This window comes from Lacerta agilis, chromosome 12 (genome assembly GCF_009819535.1).
Source record: "Lacerta agilis isolate rLacAgi1 chromosome 12, rLacAgi1.pri, whole genome shotgun sequence".
Lineage (NCBI taxonomy): Eukaryota > Metazoa > Chordata > Lepidosauria > Squamata > Lacertidae > Lacerta > Lacerta agilis.
In genome coordinates, this window is record NC_046323.1 from 45,281,131 (window position 1) to 45,308,349 (window position 27,219).

General features: G+C 41.2%; 1 protein-coding gene across 1 annotated transcript in view; it reads left to right on the forward strand.

Annotated features, from left to right (window-relative positions):
• Positions 1-25,190, forward strand: part of CNPY1 (canopy FGF signaling regulator 1) — a 46,669-nt gene extending 21,479 nt beyond the window's left edge. The window contains exons 3-5 of the mRNA XM_033165924.1: positions 17,056-17,259; positions 18,904-19,000; positions 25,028-25,190. Coding sequence (XP_033021815.1) covers positions 17,056-17,259; positions 18,904-19,000; positions 25,028-25,065 — 339 coding nt within the window. The 3' untranslated portion in view covers positions 25,066-25,190. The remainder of the gene's footprint in view (positions 1-17,055; positions 17,260-18,903; positions 19,001-25,027) is intronic.
• Positions 25,191-27,219: the final 2,029 nt, after the last annotated feature.

Here is a 27,219-nt window from a genome sequence, read left to right on the forward strand (position 1 = left end):
GGTTCTTTAGAAATAAGTGTGTCGATTATGGTTCTTTCTCCCTCCCTCTCTTCTTCTTCTTCTTCTTCTTCTTCTTCTTCTCTTCTTTCTTCTTTGCTCTGTTTTTCCTTTTTATTAAAAACTGTAAACGGCAGCAGAAAATAAAGTGAAGGCATTGCCATCATGCAGCCCACCTGAGGTCAGGCCCACCTGCTGAAGACCACTGAGCAAAACCCCTGCCTGTCAGCCTTCAGCATCTGGGCCCATTGCACTCCCGCAGTCCTCATTCTCCTAGCACAGGAAATGTAGCAAAGGCCATCGCTGCTTGACATTCAGGGTCAAGTCGCAAATGGGTTGGCCAGTGCTTCCCACTAGTGGTGAAAGGGATTCTTCACTTTGAAGTTCAGATAAAATGCTTGAAGGCAGTTCAGTGGTACCGATTTTAAAAATTATTTGGTGTCCCAGAATTGCCAGAAAGTGTTTTTGTGTTTTTAAAAATTGTGGTTGCAGACATATAGGGATCTAACTCTATTTTTAAAAATTGTTTTTACAAGATGCGAATGAATATTCTCACCCCGTCCTTCACCATAAAGCCCCAAGGTGAGTTATAACAATTAAATATACAATTATAAAAACAGATTAAACCATTCCGGTGATAAAATGAGTGGATAAGGCTTCTTTAGCTGCTGATTCATCACAAAAAAGCACATTTAAAGCAAAAAAAAAAAAAAACAAGCCCACATAACAGACACACATGACAGCATCTGACTGTAATGAGCTACCAAATAAAACCAGTGTAGATTAATTCAACTCAAATTTGAACAAACAGCATATTTTGTCTTTCTAGTAAGTTGCTCGAAGTTGCTTAACTCTCCTAATTTATTAAACCCTTATCCCCACAGGAGGTATTCAAACAAAAACAACTGCAATTCAGACACATTTGAATCCAGGTATTTATTAAGAATAATGAACATTTGGATCTGCTGGGAAATATGAAATCCCCCTGTCACTTCAAATTCTACCACCCACATTCTATTGCATGAGTTTCCCAAAGGGCTCTCTTTTGGGGAGTGATGAGGCAAACCAACATTTTATCTTGTAGCATAAATTACTAATGCCAATCTCAGTTCTTTGAGTAGCAGTCCTTATGTATCCAAAACACCACCATCGCCGCACAAGAGGGAGGTGTCGGCATGCCCGCAGGAATCCAAGCCCTTGCAATAGCCACAAAGGAGGGAAGGAGGGAAGGAATGGAATATCCTGCAAGTGAGCTGAACAGGAGCACTCAGTACTCTGCATCAAAAACCCTAAGGGTGGGAAGAACCCAAATAGCCCAGTGGGGGCTGAGCATGCTTACTGGGCAAGAGGAATGCTCACTGACTGGTAGGTGGGGGTGGAATTGAGTGGTTGGAGTGGCCCTTGTCATGCTCCGTCACCCCATGAGTACTTCCTACACCAACCTCTCCATCCCCATTTCCAGTTTTCCCCAGTGTGTCCAGAGGCATAGGAAGGTCAGGTGAAGAAAATTTCTTGTCACCCCCCCCCTTGATTCCCTCCCTCTGCAAAAATGGTTTTACGTTATTTCATATTTTCTTACAAAGGAATAATAACATGTAAAAATAATATATAACTTTTATTAATATCCCGCCCTCCCCGGCCAAAGTTGGGCTCAGGGTGGCTAACATCAGATACATAACATTGGTATAAAATCAAACAATAATTAAATTACCTCCTAAAAAACATCTCAAAATCAAATTAAAGTCTAATTAGATGGCTTTCCACAGGGTTAGGGTTGGGAACAGTAAGTGCTCCACTGAACTGAAATTTCAGCCTTCACAACATAAGAAAACAGCCAAGTAAACAGCTATTTTGGTGGAGGAGGGTCAAGATATTAACTGATATGCATTAATTTCATATATAGCTATATAATCCCTAGTATAGTAAGATAAGACCTTTGGAGCAGGCATTTTATATATATATATATATATATAAAGTTTTTTATGAACCGCCCAAGTAGGGCAGTAATTGTTCCTTGATAATTTGTCACCCCCTCCATTATGGAAACTGGTGCGGACCGCCCCCTACACCCCCCCTTGCTACACCCCTGAGTGTGTCCCAGTCCCAGCTACACCCCTCACCACGATCCTCTTTCTCCTCTCCGTTGCCCTGCCAGTTGATGACAATTGCCCATTACACTTGCAGTCCATTGAAGTCCTCATCACGCAAACATCATGCGTCTGTGGTCATTGTACTGTGTGAACGAGCCAGAGGTGGCCATAGGCAAGAGACTCCAGGACACGAGCAGAAACTTCGTGGTCTGAGGCTAGGTTCTACCTTTGTGAGTTACCGTATACCTTTAAGAACACAACTCTACTCCCATGGAAAATATGATGTGGGAGTTGTAATTTTGGACTATGACTAGGGATCCCTGGATTCAAGACCCCAAACCAACCATGAATGGGGAACAGAAGTAATGCTGCTCGTGATGATGGGTTCTGTTCTTGGTATTCATTGGACTGTTTGAGGGTTTTCCCCTATTAGGGCATTTCCCTTTAAATGTTGCGTGTTCTTTCTTTCTTTCTTTCTTTTTTCTTTTTGTTCTTCTTGTTTTTGTTCTTTCTTTTCTTCTTTCTTTCTTCTTTTTTCTTTATTTCTTTCTTCTTTCTTTCTTTCTTGGCTTTTTGTGTTGTTGTTTTTTGTAATTTTGCAAATGGTAGAATTCTCCCCAAGTCTGCTCTCCCTGTTGTTCTCCTTAGATGCATGGCGCCCCCCTGAGGTGCCAGAGCTGACCTCCGGTGAGCTCTGGCTGAAAAAAGGGAGGTCATGGTGAGCTCCACACACTTTTTCTAGAAAAATCGCACTGCTAATAGTCCATGTCTCTTGTGCATGGGTGATGCTCTTTTTGACTACACAGCAACAGCATTCACACACCCAAAACACTTTACCTAAACGTAAGTCTAACTCTGAATATAACCGACCTGTATGGAAGACTCTATTATTTGAAAACAGAGACACCATATGTACTTTTGTTACCCAAGAATCCTTTAATTAACACATTTTTTTTAAAAAAAGAAATAGAGGAAATGATTGTTTTGTCCTTTGCCAGTGTTCTCGCCCTCTGTCCCTCCCTTCATTGTCTCCTTCATGAGTTGATTTTCAATGTTTAAATCATCATTAGACTCTGTTTTTTCAGCAAAGGACTTAATTCTTTAGAGATATGTGCCTGGTCCCCAAAGGCTATGATACGAACATGACCTTTGGTACCTGTAATGTTGTGCAAGAAAGCTGCCTTTCCTGACAGCTGTGGTGATAATCCCCTTTGTCTCTCTTAAGTGATAGCTGATAATCCGTGCAGAATTTGTTTGCTGTATTTCTTTCTCCACAAGGTTAAATTACCCCAAAGAGGGGGAAATGTGGAAAAATACAAGTTCCCCCCCTAAAAAGAATTTATTTTGGAAGTTGATTAATTGTTTCAATCAGTTTAGCTAAAAGTGAAGGGGGGGAGAGGAGGGGGGGTTCACAGGCCTGCTTTTGAAAATAAAAGTCCTTTCAACAGAGAGGCTAGAGTGAAATGTACCACAGTAAGTGTTCAGTGCGCAAAGTGACTTTCTTTGCCATTTCCCCCTCACAGCAATGTGTTTACCTGATAGCTGCTGCTAGAGGAAAACACACTTATTTTTTTTAAGGGAAGGACTGTAGGAATCAAATGCCCTTGACACACACTATGTTTTAGGTGTGGTGGAAATGCCTCTGCCATGCTCCTCACCGGCCAAAGGTGTGTGCAGAGAAGGGTCACTTTAACTGCCTGCCCGAAGCAGCTGAGAATTAGTTCCCAAGAACTATTGTTGGGTGAGTTTAAAGATGCAGATTCGTTCTGTTTTCTCAGTGTGATAGTTCACATAGAGTCCACGTCTGAAGACTTTTCTAGGTCATATATCTTGTTGGCGTTTTTTTGGCATTCACATTTGATGGCAAGACATTCCAAATGAGAATATTGTAGCAATTAATGCATGTCCAATTCTGTGTTTGGAATCTGAGGCTCTGGCGAAGAACGCAGGTTACAGATTAGTCTTAAAGTATGCACAATTTCTGCCCTCTTCCAGTCAATGGTATACGTTGCAAGGTCCCCTCCTGGCTTAGAATGTGGAAGAACCCCTTTGTTGCCAGTTCATATTTACGGATGGGATATGTATTCTCTTTTCCACCCTGTTCTGTTCTTCCACCTGAAGCTCTTTTCCTTCCATCCAGAATTGCATTAAATGACGGAGTCCACCGCACTGCACTTTATTGTATCCTCTCTCTCTCCCACCCACCCCCGGCTAGTATAGAAGGACGGATGAATGGGGTCATGCGCCAAGTCCCCTGCAGTTAACCATTATTTTGGTGAATAAAGGATGGTTAAGGTTGAGTGGAATGTCAGCAAACCTTTCATCCCTCTTCCTTTCAGCTGTCTGTGTTCATACCCACAAGCCATACAAAGTTTCCTGGCTTGGTTTTCACATACGTGGCCAGCTGGCTCCTTCTGCATAATGCCTGCGAGTTTTCTTGGCAGGGCCGGGCACATTTTGGACTCCATAGCTGCAGAGATTTCTACTTTGGTGCAAGTCACTTTAGGTCTGGCCTCTCTCCCTTGTGTTTTAGAAGGCAATGCCTGTGACCACTCATACATCGTTACAGCGCAGACGTTTGATTTCCAAAATAGTGTTCCCTTCAGGCTGAAGGTGGAATTGGATAGGGCAAGGCCAGGATGAGCCTGTCAGAATTAGGCCAGTCAGGTCTGAGTGGAGTCTACACACACACACACACACATCAAACTGATTCTGAAGAATGCTGGTTTTCCAGTACTAGCCAGCTGCTAGAACAGGCATAGGCAAACTCCGGCCCTCCAGATGTTGGGACTACAATTCCCATCATCCCTAGCTAACAGGACCAGTGGTCAGGGATGATGGGAATTGTAGTCCCAAACATCTGGAGGGCCGGAGTTTGCCTATGCCTGTGCTAGAAAGAAGTTTTATTTATAAAATAATGGTTGAGCATTTTAGATAAATAACACATTTCAGCTGTCTGTTTCTATCAGTGCTGCCCCAACATGACATAAGAAGAATGCCATGTATAAAAGGACTGGTTTCAAAAGGGGTGGCACATCTACACTGGGATGTAAAGGTAAAGGGACGCCTGACCGTTAAGTCCAGTCGTGGACGACTCTGGGGTAGCGGTGCTCATCTCACTTTATTGGCCGAGGGAACCGGCGTACAGCTTCCGGGTCATGTGGCCAGCATGATTAAGCTGCTTCTGGCAAACCAGACCAGTGCACGGAAATGCCATTTACCTTCCCGCCAGAGCAGTACCTATTTATCTACTTGCACTTAGACGTGCTTTTGAACTGCTAGGTTGGCAGGAGCAGGGACCGAGCAACGGGAGCTCACCCCGTCACGGGGATTTGAACTGCCAACCTTCTGATCGGCAAGCCCTAGGCTCTGTGGTTTAACCCACAGCGCCACCTGCGTCCCTTACACTGGGATGTACAGTGTTACAATTGTTGGGAATCTCCTGTACCCTTGATGTGGGTTAGTCTGTGCACTCCTTGTTCACCACATATACCGGTAGGTGCTGAATTAGAGAGCTTGGCCAATGTGCAACATTTGCTATGCAAAAAGCACCTGGGAATTACCACCAGAAATGGTGTTCGTGTGCTGGGGGAGCTGCAGGAATCCTTAATTTGCACCACTTCCAAGATGAGTAAATATCCCAGCTAAAATTGGATGTGATACCAAAAAATATGAAAAGTGGGAGAAGGAACTGTGGTTCTAGGAATAGGTAGCACTCCCACCAGACTCTGTGCTTACCTGTCAGTGGTCTGTCAAATCTTGGGAATGCAAAAAGACTTTCCTGGTGTGACACAAATAGTATTCCTTCCTGAATACCAGCTCTTCTTCCTTTGAAGTCCCTCAAAAGTGATTCCTCCTGCAGTTTCACAAACATACAGCATTCATTTTTGCACAGCTGTATCTTTTCCTGTGAGATTCAAACAAAATAATTTCGTAAAGGACATTCTCTGAGAATGACAGGCAAGCACCATCAAGCAAGGCCTGGGGGGGGAGCCTCTTTTGTGGGGGACGGTGCAAACACTAGGTTTACGTCTGGCTTGGCGGCAGTTCAGCAAACCAACAGACACCACCAACCCTCTGAAACGACACCAATGCTCTGTAGGCAGTACCTAAGGCTACCTCTGCATGGAAGCTTTTGGTGTTTCTGGTTTCGCTAAATAGGAGACATGGGTGTCTCATCACCTGCAAACAGGTACAGTGAATGTGGTATGGGAAAGCATGGGAGAGCCCCTCTGGACATGGTTTCTTCATGGGAATATTCTACAAGATGTCATTGATGCAAAAGTGCATTGATAGTGGATTTATACTAGACCATCCACACATTCCACTTTATTAGTTTTGCGATGGTTCCTCAGTGGTATTGCATTATTGCCACTTGGTTAGGCAACCTTGCACTATACAGCAACAAAAACAGGACCAACCCCATGCCACCCACCAATACAAACCTAGAACATTCGTGCTTTAAGACATTGCAGAATTTCAGCAGGAAGTTAAGGTACATGCAGTAACTGGAAATACAGACCCTCCAAGTGTCCCTATTTTCCAGGGACGCTCCTGATTTAGAGAAGCCATCCCGGTTTCGGATGATCCCAGAATGTCCCACTTTTCCTTAGGACGTCCCTATTTTCATTGGAGAGATGTTGGAGGGTATGGAGTTATCCAGCCCTGGAGCCATTTGAAGGCAATCCTGTATAGGGAAGTTTTTTTTTAATGTTTGGGGTTTTATTATGTTTTTATATATGTTGGAAGCTGTTAGAGTGGCTGGGGAAAGCCAGTAAGATGTGTAGGGTATAAATGGTAAAATTATCGTTCTGGAATGGGACATCCCTATTTTCATTGGAGAAATGTCAGAGGGTATGGAAACGAAGCAGTATGTCTGCCCCGAAAACTTTCGCAGATGCAAACAGTGTCGAAAGCAGAACTGCGTATCACCTCTTTGATTCCATCACGAGCGCATATCATTGTGAACGCACGATAAAAAAGACAGCTGGAGGGAGGGCCCTTTAAGTGTTCTAGATCAAGTGGTATTTTTGTTTCCTGTTCTAGAAAGAACCAAATGAATCCCTATACAAACCGAGAGGGTGCTCCTGAACCTCCTACTATAAAATGAAGAAACTGGGGGTAGAGCTATAGCGTCTGTGGGAACAGGCACAGTGACTTCCCTTTCGGCTGTCCTGTTCTGTCCCGCGGTCTGTCTGCATGGACGGCCCGCCCTGCCCACACGGGACCTTCTCATCTTCAGGGAATACAAATTCAGGGGCAACAGGTATGCCACATAGCTTCCAAGGACCACGAAAAGGAAAAACCTTTTTGGTCTCTTAAAAATAAAATAACATACTTTCGTGCCATTGTTTTAAACTAAAACATAATGAGATTTCTTTATTCTCAGTGCTGGGCTAGTATTATCTTAGTTGCTCCATTTTACATGGCAGTGGTGTGTGTGTGATTTTCCTGTTGCTGGTTTTACACACCACGTGCTGCCTCTCCCGAACTTCCTTGCTTGGGGGGCAGGTTTGGTCTAGCAGCAGTTCTTTGTGGGGATCCGGGAGTGGCACAGCCACACCAGAGACTGTCGGTTTTAGGCACTCGGAAGAATCCCGGGGATTCGGCACATCTGCTGCTCCCCCGAAGCCTCTTCTTGGAAGCACCCTGAGGAGGATCTCAAGATGTCAAAAGCACTTTCCTGTATTTGAAGGTTGCTTCAGGCCTCTTAGAGAAGTTCACCGTTATACTTCCAGGAGAGGAAAGTCAGAAGCAGGGTGGGTAGGGGGCAGGGAATAGTTTTGTGTTTTGATTGCTTTGCTTTTCCTTTGATTGTCTGCTTATTATTCACATGTTGGGCAATTTTAGAATGTCCATTAGAGAACGTAAGCAATATGTTAATCAGCCAATGTACAACGCACAGGAAAGGAGCCGCTAACTAAACTGATTTTTAGCTGAAGTAGACAGTGCTGCGTATAATTTAATTGGGGGAGGTAGGAAGTTATGTTGGACAATACTTTTTTTGGGGGGGGGGGTTCAGTGACTGAATACATAAGATTAGCTACAAGTTAAGAAAATGTACTAAATGTATTAAGTAGTCAAAGTTTCAACGATTTCTGCAGGGGGCGTAAAAAGGACTTTCTTCAGTTGAGATCAACAGGATTTAAGCAAACTTCGCTTCAGCTGCCTATTGTCACTTTCAGAAACTGGCATGGGCAGCCTTATCCTATTGGTTGCCACACTGGGACAATGACTCATAGGATCAGAAACCAGGAGGATCTTTGTGTTTCTGCTGTGGCTGAATCCCAGTTCGAGTCCTGGCACGGCAGAAGCCACCAATATCACCGTGGTGACATTGCTGTTCCCCATCACCCGTGTAGGTGACTAGCAAGACTTAACAAGAAGCTTTGATGGGAGAGGGAGCAAGAGAGCAAACCATTTCTGGAGCCATGTGTGATGTTCTGTGGACTTCCTTCAGTGGGCACAGCTGTGCTAAGGGCTAAAACAGTTGTGATGATAGCCACACAATTAGCAACTGCATTTCGCCCCCCCCCCCAAGCCGCAAAGTGAATAGCTGCAGGATGGGAGCTGGTGTCCCATCAAGGCGTAAATCCCCTTCTCCTTTCCCTTGGGCCTGATCTGGATTGCCTCCATAACTGCTATTGCCTCAAAACAACAATGACAAGGAGCCAACCCTAACCCTAATCCTAGCTTCTGCCACACACACACACACACACTGCCAGTAAAGGGTGTTTCAGGGGTGGGGCAGAGGGGGAGCTGGCTATGCAGCCTCTTGGAGAGGAGCCCAGTTTGGGCCCCTGTGTGATGATGATGATAATGATAATTTATACCCCGCCCATCTGGCTAGGTTTCCCCAGCCACTCTTGGAGCAACCAATCGCCCATCCCCCCTCTCCATGTATAAGGCGACCCCCCCCTCTAAACTTTTTTTAGAGTAAAAAACCCTCGTCTTATACACAGAAAAGTATGGTAGCTTTCCAAGGTTTCAGCCACTGTCATCCAGCCCTACCTGACGATGCTGCAGAGTCAACCTGAAACGTCCTGCCTGCAAAGTGTGCACTGCAGCCTTACCAAGATGGCTTGCCCTTCCAGTGGCACACCTTGAGTGGATTTTTAGTCACCTAGGAGGGCTTTAGAATTTTTTTTTTTTACAAATGCATCCGGTGAGCTCCCTGTGAACAAATTCACACTGCCCTATAACAAGAGCTTGATTCACTTCGCCAAGCAAGCTGTTCAGCTCTCCTCCAGAAGACCAGAGGAAGTATTTTATACTGTCAGACCACTCACAATCCATTGCGCTTGCTGTGGTCTGCAGTGTGCTCCTACCAAACTACAGTGGTACCTCGGTTTACGAACTTAATCCGTTCTGGAAGTCCGTTCTTAAACCGAAACTGTTCTTAAACCGAGGCGCGCTTTCCCTAATGAGGCCTCCCGCCGCCGGTGCCCTTCCACCGTTCAGATTCCATTCTTAGACTGAGGTAGAGTTCGCAAACCGGGACACTACTTCCAGTTTTGCGGAGTTTGTAAACCGAATCGTTCGTAAACAGGACTGTTCTTAAACCAAGGTACCACTGTATATACAAAGCTGGCATCTAGGAGAATCGCCACAGAGTGGGAAGACGTGGCTACAGTATTGGGAAGGAAGGCATGCTGAGGGTAGCTTTCCCTGGAGAAAAGTCAGAACAGCCAAGGAGAAGGAACCCGCAGGACTGAGACGGTATAAACAGCAGGCCAGAGGTGACTGGCGATAACCATTGAGGCTGGTGGCATAGAGAGGGCTGGACAGCAGATGTTTGGCAGACCCGGGATAGCGATAAGTGGCTCTAAGGGGAGGCAGAACATTGCTTGGCTGCAGTCCTCTGCACGTTCCCATGAGACTAAGTCCCACAGAACACAGTGGCCAAGCAGGCTTGGATGAAGCTCTTGTTATCAGTTGACCACATCCTTTTCTTCTAAAAGTACACAAAAACCACACACTGCCATATTAACAAGCATCATCCAAGTAATCAGTAAAAGAAAACGGGGAAGAAATCCACTGAACATGGAGTTTTTATTTTGAATAAAGATGCTTTGGGCCTTAGGTTAACATTTTTCAGGCCACAGTTCTTAACCAAAAGACAACAAGCTCTGCATCATCATACAAATACGATACATTTTGGAAAGTTGCTTGTCTGCTCACTATTCATTTGGACGCCTCTTAAGAACTGTAACCAAATTTTGCACAATGGTTCCTGAGATCAAGGAGCAGGTTTTAATCTATGTTTTACCATTGGACACCCTTTTGAATCAACATGATGTACTGATCCATTTCAGAACTTCTCTGATTTTAACCACTAATCTTGTTTACGGCACTGATATTTTCAGCGTCATAGATTTTCCAAGTGGCGTAGGGTACGAGGCTGCTAGTAAGTTATAAAAGATCAGACATTACTTTACAAAGTGTAGTACGAGTCCACCTCTGTGTTTTATTTGTGCAGGGGTTTGGTAGCAGCACCCAAGGCAAAAGATTCATTAAGGTAGTGGCACCCGCCCTGTGGAACACCCTCCCACCAGATGTCAAAGAGAAAACCAACTACCAGACTTTTAGGAGACATCTGAAAGCAGCCCTGTTTAGGGAAGCTTTTAATGTTTAATATATTGTTGTATTTTGACATTCTGTTGGAGGCCGCCCAGAGTGGCTGGGGACCCAGCCAGATGGGCGGGGTATAAATAATAATAATAATTATTATTATTATTATTATTATATTATTTAAAGCCCTAAACGGCCTCGGCCTGTATACCTGAAGGAGCATCTCCACCCCCATCGTTCAGCCCGGACACTGAGATCCAGCACCGATGGCCTTCTGGCGGTTCCCTCACTGCGAGAAGCAAAGCTACAGGGAACCAGACAGAGGGCCTTTTTGGTAGTAGCGCCCGCCCTGTGGAATGCCCTCCCATCAGGGGTCAGAGAGATAAACAACTACCTGTCATTTAGAAAATACCTGAAGGCAGCCCTGTTTAGGGAAGTTTTTAATTTGTGACTTTGTATTGTATTTTAGTATTCGTTGGAGGCCGCCCAGAGTGGCCGGGGAGACCCAGCCAGATGGGCGGGGTATAAATAAATTATTATTATTATTATTATTATTATATTATTATATATTATTATTAAAGATTCAATCCTTTCTATTTTCTATTTCTACTGGATAGCAACAAATCCATTTTATGCTGAGAATCATCAGCTCCTTGCTGGTAATTAAATGATCCAGTTGTTGCATTCTAATTTCTATGGCTTGTAGTAACCAGTGTTACTCCCATTGAAATTAATGGACATGACTAACGTAGCTTAATGAATTCAGTGGGTCTACTCTAAGTATAACGGAGTTGGACACAACCTTGTGTTTGTATCTCACGGTTGATCAGGTAGGACACTAGATCATCAGTCAACTCTTCCCTCCATATTCTGACTCTCATAGATTCCCACCCATCCCCCAACTCCCAAATCGGCCATCTCACTATATGCGGAGGGTAAGTACAGCTAAAAACAAAGGCAGATTGGTGCTCTGTTAACTTGATCGTTTTTATCATGAAAATCGTTTTACATGAAAGAAACAATTCAATATAACACAGCATACGGCGGTTGTTGTTGTCGCTGCTGCTGTGCTGTTTGAATGAGCCTAGAATTACTCGCTGGATATTCTGTCGCTGTTTCTTGGTGCAATGAGCGAGCATCCGGGAATGGACCACGGAAAAAAATTGTTTTAGGCTTGGCATTGGTGGTGGTCTCACATGAAGTGGAACGCAACTGTTGCCTATGCAGCCAGCTCTAGAGTAACAGAGCCTGCCTTTCTTCACTATCGAGGAAGGCTTTTAATTCCAGATGTTAGAATGTCAGTGTTTGTTACTGTAAATGAAGTTACGCTGATTAGTTACAGCACAAAAGCTAAAGTACCTTCCTCTGCTCAGATCACGACTCTTAATAACGATGATGGGGGGGGGCTTTCTCCATGAATTTGCCTCTCTTATATACATCTCTACACAAGTGACCACAGTTTTGCATCGGGAAAACTACTTTTTTTAAAAAATAAATACCGGTAAATCTGAGTGAACAATGTTCACAGGCTAAAACAGGGGGCAGGATTTGTGTTTCCATGCGAATGAATGTTTCCTGCTCAATGTCACATTTTCGTAATAGACTTGTGTTTTTTTAAAGCATAACTTTCTTGAAAAAATTTCCTGTTGGTGAATAAAGTCTCTCTCTGTGTGTGTGTCTCTCTCTTTTTTAATTAAGCAAGCCCAGGTGGTAGATCCACACAGCAAACACATTTTTCCAACCTTTATTATGCCTCGTTAGAATTCTCTCCTTTAAAAGGATTTCTAATTATATTGTCTAATAAAACTAAACCTTGGAGATCATTTGCATATTATATGAAGAAATCTCATACAACAAACTCACAGTGGATTCAATTAACATAATAGCTAATTATATATCCCATCAGCCTTTTGAGTAGTTCGGCATTCATGTTTCTCCTCTTCTAGCCTAGAGCAAAGGGGAAGGGGGACGGGGCTTTTTGGAGTTCTCACTTTTAAATATTGACTCTTAATAAATATCGGAAATGATTGGAATACTTTTGTCAGTTATAAAGCTTGTGATTAAATGACATGAAACACTTTTTTTTAAACACTTGTTTCCAAATTCCTGGAATCCCACTCCTCCACACAGTTAAGTCACTAACTTCTGAACGCTTGTTAGACGTGAACTTACTCATATACATGGGTGGCTGAACATACGTAAACATGCTTGCATAATTCATACATACTGCAACACTGACGGAGAGGAAGGCGGGGGAAAGAGAGAGAGGGAGGGAGGGAGGAAGAGAATGGCTTTCACATGGAAAATACTTGATTGGCACTCTGGATTTTGGAAGATGTCCATCTGTAGCCGTTACATTTTTATTTTTCTTATCCCATGCCCACAACCCAATTGCATTCTTGGCTGGTTATGGTCTCTATCAAGGCACAAATTTACAACGAGATTAGCAGAGACATAGTAATGAACTGGCTCATGAGCTTCCTTGTAATTGACTGTTATGAAGGTGTCATCTCTGCAGCCTGTAATGAATTCTCCATCGTGGGGCTTAAAATTGGCTAAAATATTCTGGAACTGATTTGCCTTTCTATGTGCACATGACCATGTGTGTTGTAGCAGATATTAACTTTCTCCCTCTCTCTCTCTCTCTCCTCTCTCTCTCTCTCTCTCACTCGCTTTCAGCATTTTTAAATATTGGAAAGATCACTTACTTCACCCCCCCCCCATGTCAGACATGCTTTGAATGATCAGCAGCACTGTGGGATTTTTTTTTAAATCTTGAAAATGCTTAGAGAAGTCCAGGAAGTGCTAAAATTTGCACAAACAACAAAAACCAACGGGGGTTAGAGGGTTTTTTTGGGGGGAGGGGGTACCATGTTAATTCTTGTTGTTTTGTGAAAAAAAATAACGATAAGCTAAAAGTTTGATACAAAGTAAGATGCCTTTCTCTTCTTACAATGAGGCTGCCTGGTTATTCATATTTTAATGAGCTTACTATCTCTGCGACAGCTTTTTGCGGAGGAGTGAGGCCCACATCTCCGGTGTGACTACAATGGGAGTTGCTTATTGACAAGTACCATTCAAAATCTCAGAGTCTCCAAAGAAAAGGCTTTCATTTTCTGCACATGCCTAAATGCTTCCCCTCCTTTTTTTATTATTGAGGCAATTTTAAAGCATCCTTACTTTGGGAGGAAGGATGTTGCACTGGTAGTGGTCGGGGCTGTGAGATATTTGTAGAGAAACTATATACCTCAGGGAAAGACATTTAGTTTAAATGCAATTGCTGCTGTTGCTTACTTAATCAACCTGGCTAGCTAAAGAGCTGGCAAAATTGTACCTATTTCATTTGTGGGATTTATGTGTGTGTGTTTTATATTTCTATATAATAATAGCACCCAACAATTCAATATCCCAACAGTTCTGGGAGCAGGGGGAGGAAGATAGTTCCACACTGAGTGAACTCTGTTCATTTCAGAAAGGGATGGGGAGGGAAAAGTGGTTTGAGAAAAGGAAATGTTTGTAGTAACTGTGATCAGCCACTGTGCCAGCCCTACTTCTTATCATTATTACTTTGCTAAATATAAAAAGAGGATGTTGGAATGCACATGAAATCCATGAGAGTCCTTCATTAGTTTGTGTTTTAAATCTCACACAGCGTCCGATAGGCTTGTTCTGAATCAAACTCTACATAAGTTGTATGCTGCAAGTATAAGATAATACTTATGTCTCTGAGCCAGTCTCTGTGTGTATGGCAACATCTGCACACACAGGCAAAGGGGGTAAACCGGGCTGTTTTGTTTGTTTCGTCTGTTATCATATTTGTTGCATAATTGGTTTTTTAAAAAGTTACATCATAGAAGTGCATTCCGTTGTCACAGGGCACAGACCAGCACATGGCTAAGCATGCGTAACTGTCACTGGTGTCAATGGGACAGGAAATATGCTTATGCTCGCATTGAGTTGTTGACTTTCGTATTTTCTGAAGTTCTAATTTGTATGTCTCTAGTCTGAATCCCCTTGCAGTCCATTGTGGGATATGCTGTTTATCCGAGGCGTGTTTTTGGTACTTCATTGGGTTGGATTTAACCAACCGAGGAATAGAGAAATACTGTATCTTCTGAAATAACTCCCCCCCCCCATTCCAAGCTTCGCAAAAAATACCCATCCTGATGTTACGAAAATGCTACAGATCATATTTTAATCAGTCTGCTGAGATAGAACTTGCGCATAATTCTTCCTGTCATATTTAATTGTCCTGCACTTTTATTTAGGCTTGAAAACTAACTATGCACCATAGTTAGTTTCATTTCCTATGTGCTATTTTGTATGGTGCCCTTTGCTCATAATCCAACACAGAGTTAAGCAAGCATTGAAAGCAATGACCTGGAGCACTCTTAACCCAGTATGAGACTGTAGCCATGGCAGCTATATGGTGGTATAGTTGCGTCAGAGATAATAAAAACTCCCCGAACTTTAACACTCATTATATCAATGCATCATGTGCTACTTTGGGTCAAATCCTTAGGCTCTGTAATAAGTTTTAGGCGTCTTGGAAAATGAAGGACATTGCAGATTCTAAAAGATGTGAAAGTAGCAGAAGAAAAGAAAAGCAGACAAGCAACTCCTTGTTTTATTACATCCATCTTGATTCTAAACGTAATAAAGGAAATAAATGGAAATTACTTCCAAATAATGTCAGGGCATTTGACTTTCTAACCCCCAAGCCATAAGCGGGGGGGGGGGCAGTGTTGCTGAATTGCATATTCCGCTTAATCTTTTGGGAACCATGCTGCTTGGTCACTGTTTATGTGCAAGTGTTTGTTTGTGTATGAGAGAGGGAATGAGAGAGGAAGAGAGGAGGGAAGTATATTCCATGTGTGCGCAGGACCACATTTTGGATAATCTGCTTAATTTACGAATTGGCCTTCAATATGGCGCTTGAAAATTTGCATCCAACCTTTGCAGGGGGATAAAACCCACACCGCCCACTCTCCCCGCAACTCACCCACCCCCGCCTTAATGAGCAGCATATACCTTTTTGTTGCTCCCAGTTTCCATTAAAAAAAAAGTTAAGATTCCAAACGCAAAACAGGGCTGAGGCTGAAGGAGAAAGTCTCATAAAAGGGCCCAGTTTAAGAAGCACAAGAGGTGGGGAGTGGGGGAGGAGGGGGGAAGGAGGGGGGAGGAACCCTAAGCTTTAATTTTAATTCTTCTGCCTTTATTTATCTGATTTGTAGCCAGATGGTGGTGAAGCAAGGAACTCCTTTGTGTAAACGGAGCACACATATGAAAGTGCTTCTGGTAATGTAATCATTGAGACCGGAAGGCTTCATACCGAGCCTGAAAAGAGACAATGGGAGACTGGATATATCAACATTGCAGAAATCGAGTTCATTTGTGATTCAGTCCCTTTGACTATGGTTGTCATGATAACTTCCTACTTTGATCAGCAGAGGGTGGAGGGGGGGGAGAGAAAGATCTTCTAAAGGCCCTAGGATGCAGCCCTGTTGTTTACTGTGCACTTGGCTTCGATTCACGCCCCCTTCCGGAAGAAGCAACAGGGATAGGCGCATCTTGCACCTTGACCTGTCTAGACGGGAGAGAAGTTTTTTGTCCCGGTTTCCAGGGATGAGGGCTGCTCTTTGACCCCTGCAGCACTAGCTGTTGAGACCCTCGCTAAGTACGTAGGTAGCGTCTAAATGTTTTCCCCCCTGAATTCTTGCTTAATTCTGAAGGAAGAGGCATGGGGCGAAGACATGGGCCAGCTGCTGGAAAATAAAGCTTGAAACAGTAGAACCTGGGAGAAGCTAAATTTTGTAAGCGGTTATTTTCTTTCTGCAAACCCCTGGGAGGCATTAAACAGCTGCATCTGAGGTTGACGAACAGCAAGTAAGACAGGACCAACTGAAGGACTGGTTGGGGGGAGGGAGAGAGGGAGGGAGAGAGACTTTTTAGAAACTGCTCCCGTTAAAGAAGCAAAGCTGATTCCAACAAGAAATCTTTCAAGGGTACGTCAAGAAAACATGGGCCATGGAAAGATGATTTTTCTCTTTTGATTCGCTGAGTCTTATACATCTTCTTTTAATAGCAAAATGTGCTTGCAAATCTAAAAGCTTATAATGGCACATTAGTCTATAAGGAATGCTTTATGAGAACCGTAGATGTTTAAAAAATTTTTTGGCAAGTGTCATCGTAGATTCAGCTGACATTTTTAATTATGTGTGTAATATAATATGGGTCAACAATTATGCAGATATGGAGATCTGCTGACATTGCTCTGTTTCCTTGACCTGTGTAAGAGCCCTGTGCTTATAGCCTTTTGCTTTTGTGATATTTCGAAATTTCATTGTATACAACTATATATATAGAGAGAGAGATGTAATTTTCTCCTTCCCCTTAGGTTGCTTTTACAAAGTCAGAGACCTTCTTAACGGACGTTTTGGAAAAGATATGTGATCGGATGAACGACTATCAACTTCAAGACGACCCAGTCACTAACAAAAAGATATTCAAGAGATATGCTCCTAGGAAGGATGAGCCAATCTACGCAGAATATAAAAAATACTTTTTTTACTCTGACGCTTATAAGCCCTTGAAATATGCGGTAAGACAACATAATAAACTGGTGACATTTCGGGCTGAATTGCTATTAGCATAGTGTTTGATATTGTATATTAAATCACTTCACTCAACGTAACGCCAGGGCTTTGATAATGCTACGTTGTTCCTGTAGGCTCTTTAGTACTTTGTAATTTATAACAACAAATGTTATGGCAAGGTCTAGAGATGCAAAATCATGACACGCAGCACCTGTGTTGTATAGATAGATGCTGTTGACTCCATTTCTGTGTAATTGGTTGTTCAAACTAGAATCTTAAAAAAAAAATCATCTGCTTTACTGGCAATTATTTTTCAGTGGTATAGATCAATACTACGTTGCGGTTCTGTTTTTTAAGAAGTAGGCAACTGTGATGGTAGGGTAACAATCCAAATTAATTATAATGCAATTTCAAATCTTTATTTGCTGTTCAGAGTGGGAAAGGTCGTGTCTCCGGCTCTCTTTTCCTTGGGCCTTGTCGACAGGGTCCACATATATTCTGAGGGCCTAGAGTGTGTTGAAGCAAGAGGGAAGGTCCTAAGATGGCCTAGTGCCAAGTTGTTCGTTTGTGAAAGAACACATAATTTTTCCCTGTACCAGGCACCATGTACATTAGAGAGTGCTCACTGTTTTGCTTTGCTTTTTAAGTATTTAAAGCAAAGTGGTGGCGGAAGCAGGAACCTCAATCCAAAACTTAGCATGTGGAAGTAAAACTCATTGTTGTTAAAGGAATTTGCTTATAATCACCAATTGTAATAGCAATTGTAGTAGCTATATTAATAATGTGAATCCAGAAATATGATATGTGGTCCAGTTGAATTGCTCTTGTTTCCTGTGAGACATTGAAGCAAGTTATTGGATTTCAAGATCCGGTGTTTAAAATGAATGTGCTAAAACTTTACCCCCCTATCCCCGTTATGGCGTATTCTGACTCTAACCTTTGGCATTGGGTAAGAGTTGGCCGTTCTCCACGGTGGATGTTTGGCCTCCTGATTAAACCCATTTGTTCTTGTTATTTTTAAAGTGCATATGATGGGGTTCTTTCCGCTTTTGCCACAACCCGTTTTGGAGTTTTGGGGAAAGAGGCATTTACACCTGTAAGTTTCAGACAAAATGGCCGAGGAGAGCTTTACTGCCTACCGCCCAAGAGATTTTTCAAGCACGGCGCCCTTGTCACTTTTGTACCATTTTGCAAACATTAGCATTCTGCTAAAATGGAAAACTGTGTGTGCAAATATATGTGTGCGCATATGTGTGTGCATCTATAAAAACACACATATGTACACACCCATAGCGAGAATGCGGATATAATCATTTTTTAAAAATATATATTTAATTTAAACCAGTTGTATCACCATCAAAGCAGCCTGCATTATGAGGAAACAATTAAAGTATAATCCTTAACAAAATATCATTGTGCAAAGCATTATTTTCTTGCTTTGTTTTTTAAAGGAAACCTAATAAGCATATATTGAAATTCAATATACTGTTAATTAATTGGGGGGTGAGGGGAATAGAACAATTGATCAGGGTGCTGCACAAGCAAACAATCCCAAACAGTCTTTGTGAGGCGGTTCTTCCTTTTCTGCTATGTGTAAATGGTCTTGTTTAGTTCTTTGCTGGAGAGCTGCTATTTTTTCTCCCTTTCAGTGCGAAACTATCATAGAACAGTATGAAGATGAAATATACTCACTTATCGCCCAGGAGGCAGACTTTCTGGCTGACAAGCTGTGCATTGAAAAATCAGGTACTGTGTCTGATGTAACATGTGCTGCTCTCTCTCAACAGCAACTCTCCCCCCCCCACCTCCCCTCCCCTCAACCCAGTTGTCTTGCTCGGGTGCAGCAAAAGCACTTGGGTAGGGGGGAGAGAATGTTCTGTAGATGGAAGATGCACTGACATTGCACTGCCATGAACTGGCGGTAGAAAGTTGGATCCTCTAAATAGACAGAAAATCTGCTCATAAATTCTGTCAGGCCACCATTTTTTTTTAAAACGACAAGCGCATGTGCTACGAATTTTCGTCAAGTATTACAAGTGCCAGATTTTTCCCCGTAGACGTATATATATGTATGTGTGTGTGCATGCTCATGTAATAAATAGACAATCAGGTGTGGGTGGGTGGGTGGGATGGTGATTGTGTGATTGAGTGTGTGTGTGTGTGTGTGTGTGTGTAGATAAATAGAGCCACATCTTGCATCACAACATATTCCTTACATACAACGCTTGAGGTTGCCATCGTGAGCTAGTTGAGGCCAATGGCCCCAGATTTTAATGGTGCTGGGATGCACCCAGCTTTTATCTTTATCAGTTGTTTCCTTTTGTGATATCCTGGGAGGGGGGGAAGTGGAATAGGAGCAGGAACAAATAAACATTGCAACACTTCCAAAAGTATTTTGGTAGGCCATGTGCCCTTAAGCAGTTTCAGGATTGATTCCTGCTCAGATCACATTTTGTGGACTTCCATAAAAAAATTGGTACTTTTGCTTCATCCTTTAAATAGCAAATGCATCGTTCTGTAGTGTGATCCAGAAGTTTCTAACTGAAATAATGCCCAGATAAATTATTCCCTGTTAGGAATATTCATTCATGTTTGTCATGCATCCTCCTTGCTTTTAGTTTTACATATTAATATGTAAGGCCAAGAAGGCAATTCTGTTTAATCCATTTCTGTCAAATTCTAAATAGCTTTAGACCAGGCTTAACTAACCTGGTGCCCTCCAGGACTCATGGGTGTTGTAGTCCAAAACATCTGGAGGGCAGCAAGTTGGGGAAGGTGGCATAGACAATCGCCTTTGGATAAAAACATTTTAGGAATAAAGAGTGGGTGAAAGAGTAGGGGTGGAAATGTACATCTAACAATCACTACTATAATATTTAACAGGCTTTTAAGGTTCAAAATAACTATTATTAATTTCCAAAATACAGGATATTAAAAGTTAAACATTGATGGAATTTAGGAAGTCTTCATAGAAGTTTCTTTTCTGTTTTTAAGTAAATATGTAGGAGGACTGGAAAAGTGTAACTCTTAAAAAGTATCCATTGCGACACCCACAGATAAATCATTTATAAACAAAGTATTCCAAGATGTTTCTTTTGATCAGGGTATCATCTATATTGCTTTTCTTAAAAATATTAGAAAAGGCAAGATTAAAGGTTGTTTTTCAGAACTCTGCATGCACTTCCCATAGTCTGTTATTTCCCCACCCCCAAGCTATATGGAGGCGAAGAGAAAAGGGCATTGAAGAGTAAGGAAAAACTTGGTGAACAGTCTGAGCAGATTTTCTCCGACTCACTGATCTAACTCTCAAACTTGCCCGTAGTTTTAGGGTGAAGTAATTTGCTGTCACACTGAAGCCAAAAGTATGTTGAAAGTTGTGTGTAATGAATTCTGTTTCCTGGGACAACTGGCAAAGTAAGCTTTTGCTTATGAAAACCCACGCCAAAGTAGGTTAGTAAACCTGCGGCCTGTGCACAATTACACAGGTGTCAGTCCTATTGAACATAGTAAGATTTACTTCCAAGAAAACTTGCACCAGGTTAGGCATTGGGTTAGTCTTTAGTCTTCTTTCTCATCTCTCCTGGCTAATTTCATAAATCACAGCCTCCTTGGTCAGTTATGTATATGTATATGTATATGTATATGTATATGTATACACACTTTTATTTCATTTTAATAAAAGTGTATAAAGTTATCCTTGGCATTCTGATTTCCTTAAAAGAACCCCCGGGAAACTGACTTGCCTCATGAGAACTATCATCGCACTCAACGGGACTCATTTCCACATAATCCTGTTTAGAATTGTGGCTTTAGATTGCGATTCAAAGCAGGCTTACTTGGAAGCAATTCCTTCTGAAATCAATGGGTCTTCAAAGAAGGCACAGTTGGGACTGTGACAAAATACAACCAACGCCAGAAGGGAAAGGGGCAAGCCTTCACAACGGCTGGAGAGATTCAAACATTGGGTCTCACGGAACCAAATAAGAGGTGTTTTCTTAAATAAATATATAAGAATGGCAGCGGTAGTTTTGCCTGGACCTAGCTTGAGAGGAAACAAGAAAACACAGCGCTAGAACAGAGCAGTCCTTGTGCCTGACCTTGTAAAATCTCACAGGACTACAAACATGGCAGACATGCTAAAGAGAAACTCCAGAAATGCAAGAGAGAAAGGAAAGCAGCCGGCTACACTATCTGACTCCTGTTTCCATATGGGGAAGGAGAAAAGGAAGTTTGACATTAAAGAGAGCATCCAAACACATTTCTAGAGAAAAACGTTTAGTTTTAAAGAAAGAAAGAAAGAAAATAAGAGAAACCATGGCATTCAGCTTTCAGATTAATTCAGATCTACAACATCATCAATGGAGGGAGATGAAACTGCTTAGCTTTAGGGAAGCCAGAAGCATCTCAAATTAGCTTCTGGTAGGGGGGGAATCTGATTCCAAATTGGCAGGAGAATCACATCTGGCAATCAGAGAAGTATAAAAGTAAAGTTCTCCAGGAATCACTGCACAGAGGCAACACATAGAACTGGCTAAGTGGCAAAATATGGGGAAATCCTTGTTTATGCTTTCCCCGCAGCTCTATTATCACATTACAACTTTGTTATAAATTTGTTTTGATGCTGGCAGCCATTCCCATCTGCTTGCAGCTTGTGTAGAGGTATATACTCAAGAAACTGTTTTCAATGCGTGCAGAGCTTTGTGAAAGATGAGCGCTTCCAGTCAACCAAATGGCCCACAAAAAGACTTTGCCCATGGCAGTTCGTGGGGCTGTAAATTTCACTGGAAAATACAAAATACAGAAAGACAGTGTAGAAATATTTTGAAGTGTTGCACAAAGCAAAATTCAGAGAATATGATGTTATTTTGAGGGGCCCATAGGAACGATAGCTTGTGCTGATATTACTGTGCTATCTTTTCCGTTGTATGAATGGAAAAATATTCAGGGTCCTCGGTCTTGTTGCAAGGGGTGAAGAGGGAAATTGCACAGACTCCCTAAGAATTTGTCCAGTTGATGCTACCAATATGTCAGATTCAAGAAACATTTGCTGTAAAGATATACTGGCATTTCTTTGCATGTTTACATGACATTTGTGTTCCTTGTTGACTAAAGAGCAAAAAAAAAAAAAAAAAAAAACTTTAATGAAGTGTGTTAAAATGATGAAACTGTTTGATATAGACAACCGTGGATCAGTTATCTGTCAAAAGTTTTCTTTGATCTCACTCAAAATCTCTGTACTACACTTTTCACAGACAGGGAATTAAAAAAGAATGAAACACACGATGTTTGTTCTTTTTCCTGTTTTGGTCTGCCACTCCCTTCTGCTTAAGCAACTGGGAGCTGTTTCTCAGGTTAATACTTTTTTTTCTTTTTTTCATAAGCTGGAAGCTGAGGTTTGCCACGGGACCAATGATCTTATAGGAACTTGTGATCTTATCTTGCAATGAGTAGTTGTCCCTTTATGTATCACAGTCTAGAAGATTTTGGGAAGGCAGTGGATGGAAGGGCATGGATTTACGTAAACAACCTTTGTCATATCCTTGCTTTCCTGTTTACCCTTTTATAGGGAGCCAGCTAATTACACTGTTTATTGCAATTCAGAATTAGGAGACTGGCCAAGGATATTCTCTAGGTTAAGGTATGGACTTTCATCAGTAGATTTACCACAGCAATATAATACACTATATTTCAATTGCCCCCCAAAGTTATCATTAAGGTAACATAGAGACTTCCGTTGTAATAATCGCCTTCACATGCTCATAGCTCTGCAAAATTATTCTCTTTGGCTAGAGTTTTCCATTCTCATCCCAAAGGTGAATATATTTATGTATGTAGAAAGCTTGAGCAGAAACCATTCATGCATTTTTGAATTGCACAAGTGTAGAAAAATACATCCATTCTGCTACGAAAGCTGGATGTTTCCACTCCCCCTCTCTCCACCTCATTCCAACATGTCTATTATTCCTCTAACAGCAGAGCTTTGAAAGTTGATGCTTTCCAGGTGACTAGTCCTCACTGAGAGTTGCTCTTCAGGATGATTTGCTAAGTCCAAAGCAGTACAACAGAGTTCTAAATAATACAGCTCTGTTTTTGTACCTGAATTATGTTAACATTTCTGCTGCACTGTAATATTCTCTGGGACCGGAAAATAAAGATGTATTCACTTCATGGGTGTAATTTTTTAATGAAACTTTATGGAGTTTCATAATTATCTCCCCGTACCTTTTGGAAAACAGTTTGGAAATGCCCAGTAAATAAATACAGTGTTTAATTATAGTCCTGTTCTACAGTGGGGTTCTGCAAACTCAAGCTTTGCAGGAACAAACATTACAGTCCTACTTGAAAGACCTTAGTGTAGCAACAAATCCATTGTAATTGGTTTCATTTCTTTTTCTTTTGAACTGGTAACCATTTACTTATGGTGTGACACTGAAATTTCTATTCTGAGGTCTTACAGCGGGAAATTGCTTGCTTCAGTAAACCAAACTTACCCACTGTCGTTCACTGGAGTACCTGTTGCCAAGTAACCTAGGCCCAGTTTTATTGTCAAATAATAGGCTTAGAACTCCATCTTAACTATATTTACTCAGAAGTAAAGGCCCAAATTACAATAGGACACATTCTAAATAATTAGGTTCACAGTGCAACTCTATACATGCCTACTGAGAATCAAGCCCCGTTGAGTTCAATGGGACCTACACCCAGAATCTCTCAATTCTGGTTTCGATTTCATTTTTCCAGTCTTAAGTTCAGATCTTTATATTTTCATATCATTTTGCAATTTTTAAAAAAAGTTCTCATGAAAATTCATCGTTGAATTTCTCCTAATATGCACATTTTTCAAAGAACTTTACCCTAATATAATGCATGTTTATACACTTTCACTGTATACATTTTTATGCGCACTTTGCCCTAGTATATGCATTTTTGTACACATGACTTAGCTAGACAGCTGCATCTCAAAATTCAGAGAAGTGCAAATTTCGAGGAATGGCTATGTTTCGATTATTGTATTATTGTTATTTTTTGGAAACTGAGATTTAGGCAGGTTCACCTTTGAATGTGAACCAAAAATAATCTGTTTCCCTATCCTAGGTAATTGTGTCTAGGATTGCAGCCATAATTTTTAGATAACTTTGATATGTCCACATCTAGAAAACTCTTCGTTTTCTAAGCTTGGAGTATCTTCTTGATATGTATCTCAAGGCAATTATTTTCCTTGAAGACGTTTGTGCAGTGGGAAAACACAAAATGGGACAATGCTGTAGAGTTCATAACGGAGTGAGGGAAACCCACCTCAAATGAGGATTGCATCATCAAATTAAAAGAGTTTTTTTATACATCCCTTCACCTGCCATTTGCTCAAAGCTCAAAACTTCCAGAGAGCTGCACACCTTTAGAAGTAGTTTATTTATTAATATACCCATAACAAAAGTAAAAAGGTTGTGAAGATTTGCCAACATGAATAAATCAATATACAAACCGGGTTGCTCTGTTTTATGGAGCCATGCCAAATCAGGCAAAAAGATCAGTTTGCTATCAAAGTAACATTGACAGATTTCTATGATACCTATAACCTGCCATCATTCTTTGATCAAAATGTATGTCAGGATTTAGCATATTCTACATAGTTGCAACCCTGGCAAGCAATTTACTGCATAGTCGTGGCCAAGAGATCATGCAGCATGAAAAAAATGAGTAAGTTCTGTAATCGTACGAGAATCGAATTGCTGAATACTTTAATGACACGTAACATTGTCCTTTCTCGTTCAGGTCTTTGTCCAAACCCTGAGATGCACAGTGAGCTCTAGAACAACTGCAGTCTGCTGCTATTACAGATGAAGAACGTCAAGTGAAATATCCCTGCAATTTCTGCCTTCCATTAACCCTTATCTTTGTTTATGGTGTGTGTGTGGGTGTTTTAATTTAAAAAAAAGACATCCACCTTGATACTGATAATTTAAAGTTGCCATCTGCGCCATTTATTGAGGACACTGGACTGGGACCTCCTTAACTAGAATGGTCAGTGGTGAATTTTTTCCCCAAGACTGTTGTGTCAGTCGCACTCTTTTTCAAGAACCCCAATGCCTGGTAGTAAGAGAATTTATTAGCTCACTGGTAGAATGGTAACTCTTGCTTAACAGAAGATGGCCACATGGATTGAAGCAAAATTATGGCGTTGTGTGTTGTTAATCTCTTGTTTTAACTGGTGTGGTTTTTCCAAGTCATTGTGAATATATGAACTAATAATAATAATAATAATAATAATAATAATAATAATAATAATGTTCAGGGCTCATCTTAGATTGCTAATGACACTGGTGTTGTCACACTGAAGTTAACAGAAATGTGCCAGTTTAAGTAAATGTCAGCTGGTTCCTGTTGCTATAAATCAACTCTTTGGCAGAAGCTTTCTCAACATACCATCCTTTAGAAGTGACCTGATTTAAAGAAACTTACTTTGTTTAGAAGAAACTATTGACAGCATTTTGGGTGCTCTAGGCATTGGAAGAGATCACCGAGCAAAAAGTCTATCAAATAGCAGAATCTCTTGTCTAGGGGTAGAATCCAGCCAGCCCATATGGCAGTTGCTTCTGTTCCTTGCACTCAAAACGAACAAAAAGGTGGAATTTAATGTGATCACTGTAAATTGCAATCAGATTGTAAAGAGGTTGCTTCAAAATGGGGAAATATCAGTGCGCCCCTGATGCTTCTTGCACCAGTAAACCGTGTCTAATAATTTTCTTTGATTGGATGGTATTTTATTACTAACTCGCACAATGTGTGTGTTTATGATTTTCAACACTTTATAATGATAAAAGCCTCTCTCGTTCAGTAATTGTTACTTATAGCTAATCTCAAACTTTTTTTCCACTTTTTGGTAAATTCTTACTGAAGTTTGTTCTACTCATTGATCAAACCACATGTTGGCCTCCCTTAGTTTTAAATAGAAGGGTTAGTGTGCAAAAATATTGTCTATATTTTGAAATATGAGGTTTTGAAGTATAAAGTTTCCCACACTGGAAAAATAACTTCAAAAAAATATACACTGTGTACAGTTTTGTTTTGAGGCCACTGGAAAGTGAATCAAATGCCATTCTCTATCAACTTAGTAGAAAGTTGATAAAAGGGGTTTAAAAGAAAAATGATCATCCCCAAAACAGTGCATACTTAAAAGGAAACAGCTCGGAAATTTTAGCAAGGGAGATGTATAAAATATCACACTGTAGTAAGATGAAAAACCTATATATGCCTGCCTTAAACATGGTTTATTTCAAGCAATCAACTGTCCTCTCATACCATTACACATTTTAATTCTTTTCAAAATTAATGAGTTTTTTTGAAACCAACAGAACTTAACAACTTTTTTTGTTTAGGAGTGAAATGTACATATGTTATATCTGAGCCAGGAGAAAACTCTTGATGCTTTTTGGTCATTGTGAATTTTTATTAATTTTGTTTGAGTGGAGTCAACAATTCACTTTATACCTTTCCCTTTATATCTTGTTGTGTGGTTTACGTTCCTTTCCACAAGCCTTACATGTCACAGATGTTGGGTTTACAATGACTGGCAACCTGACCCTGATATTACTTGGAAGTGAACACCATTGATATCAATGGACATCCTTCTGAGTAATGTGCTTGGGCCTATGTGTTAGTCTCATGGCAGTGGATATGACTACACTGGCTTACATTCAATTCTACCTATCTCAGCTTAACTGGATTGTGCAACATCAGAGCCACCAGCCCCAACCCTAAGTCCAATTACTTGGAATTATAATCCATTAAAGTCATTGGAACTTACTTCCAGATATTTAAGTTTAGAATCGGGGCGATTGCCTGTAAACCTCCACCTACATCCACATAAACAGAAACCACTGGGTCCACAAAGGGTACTTAAATATTATTTTTAACAGCATGTTTTATCAACAAGATTTTCCTCAGTTTTATATTCATCCTTTGTC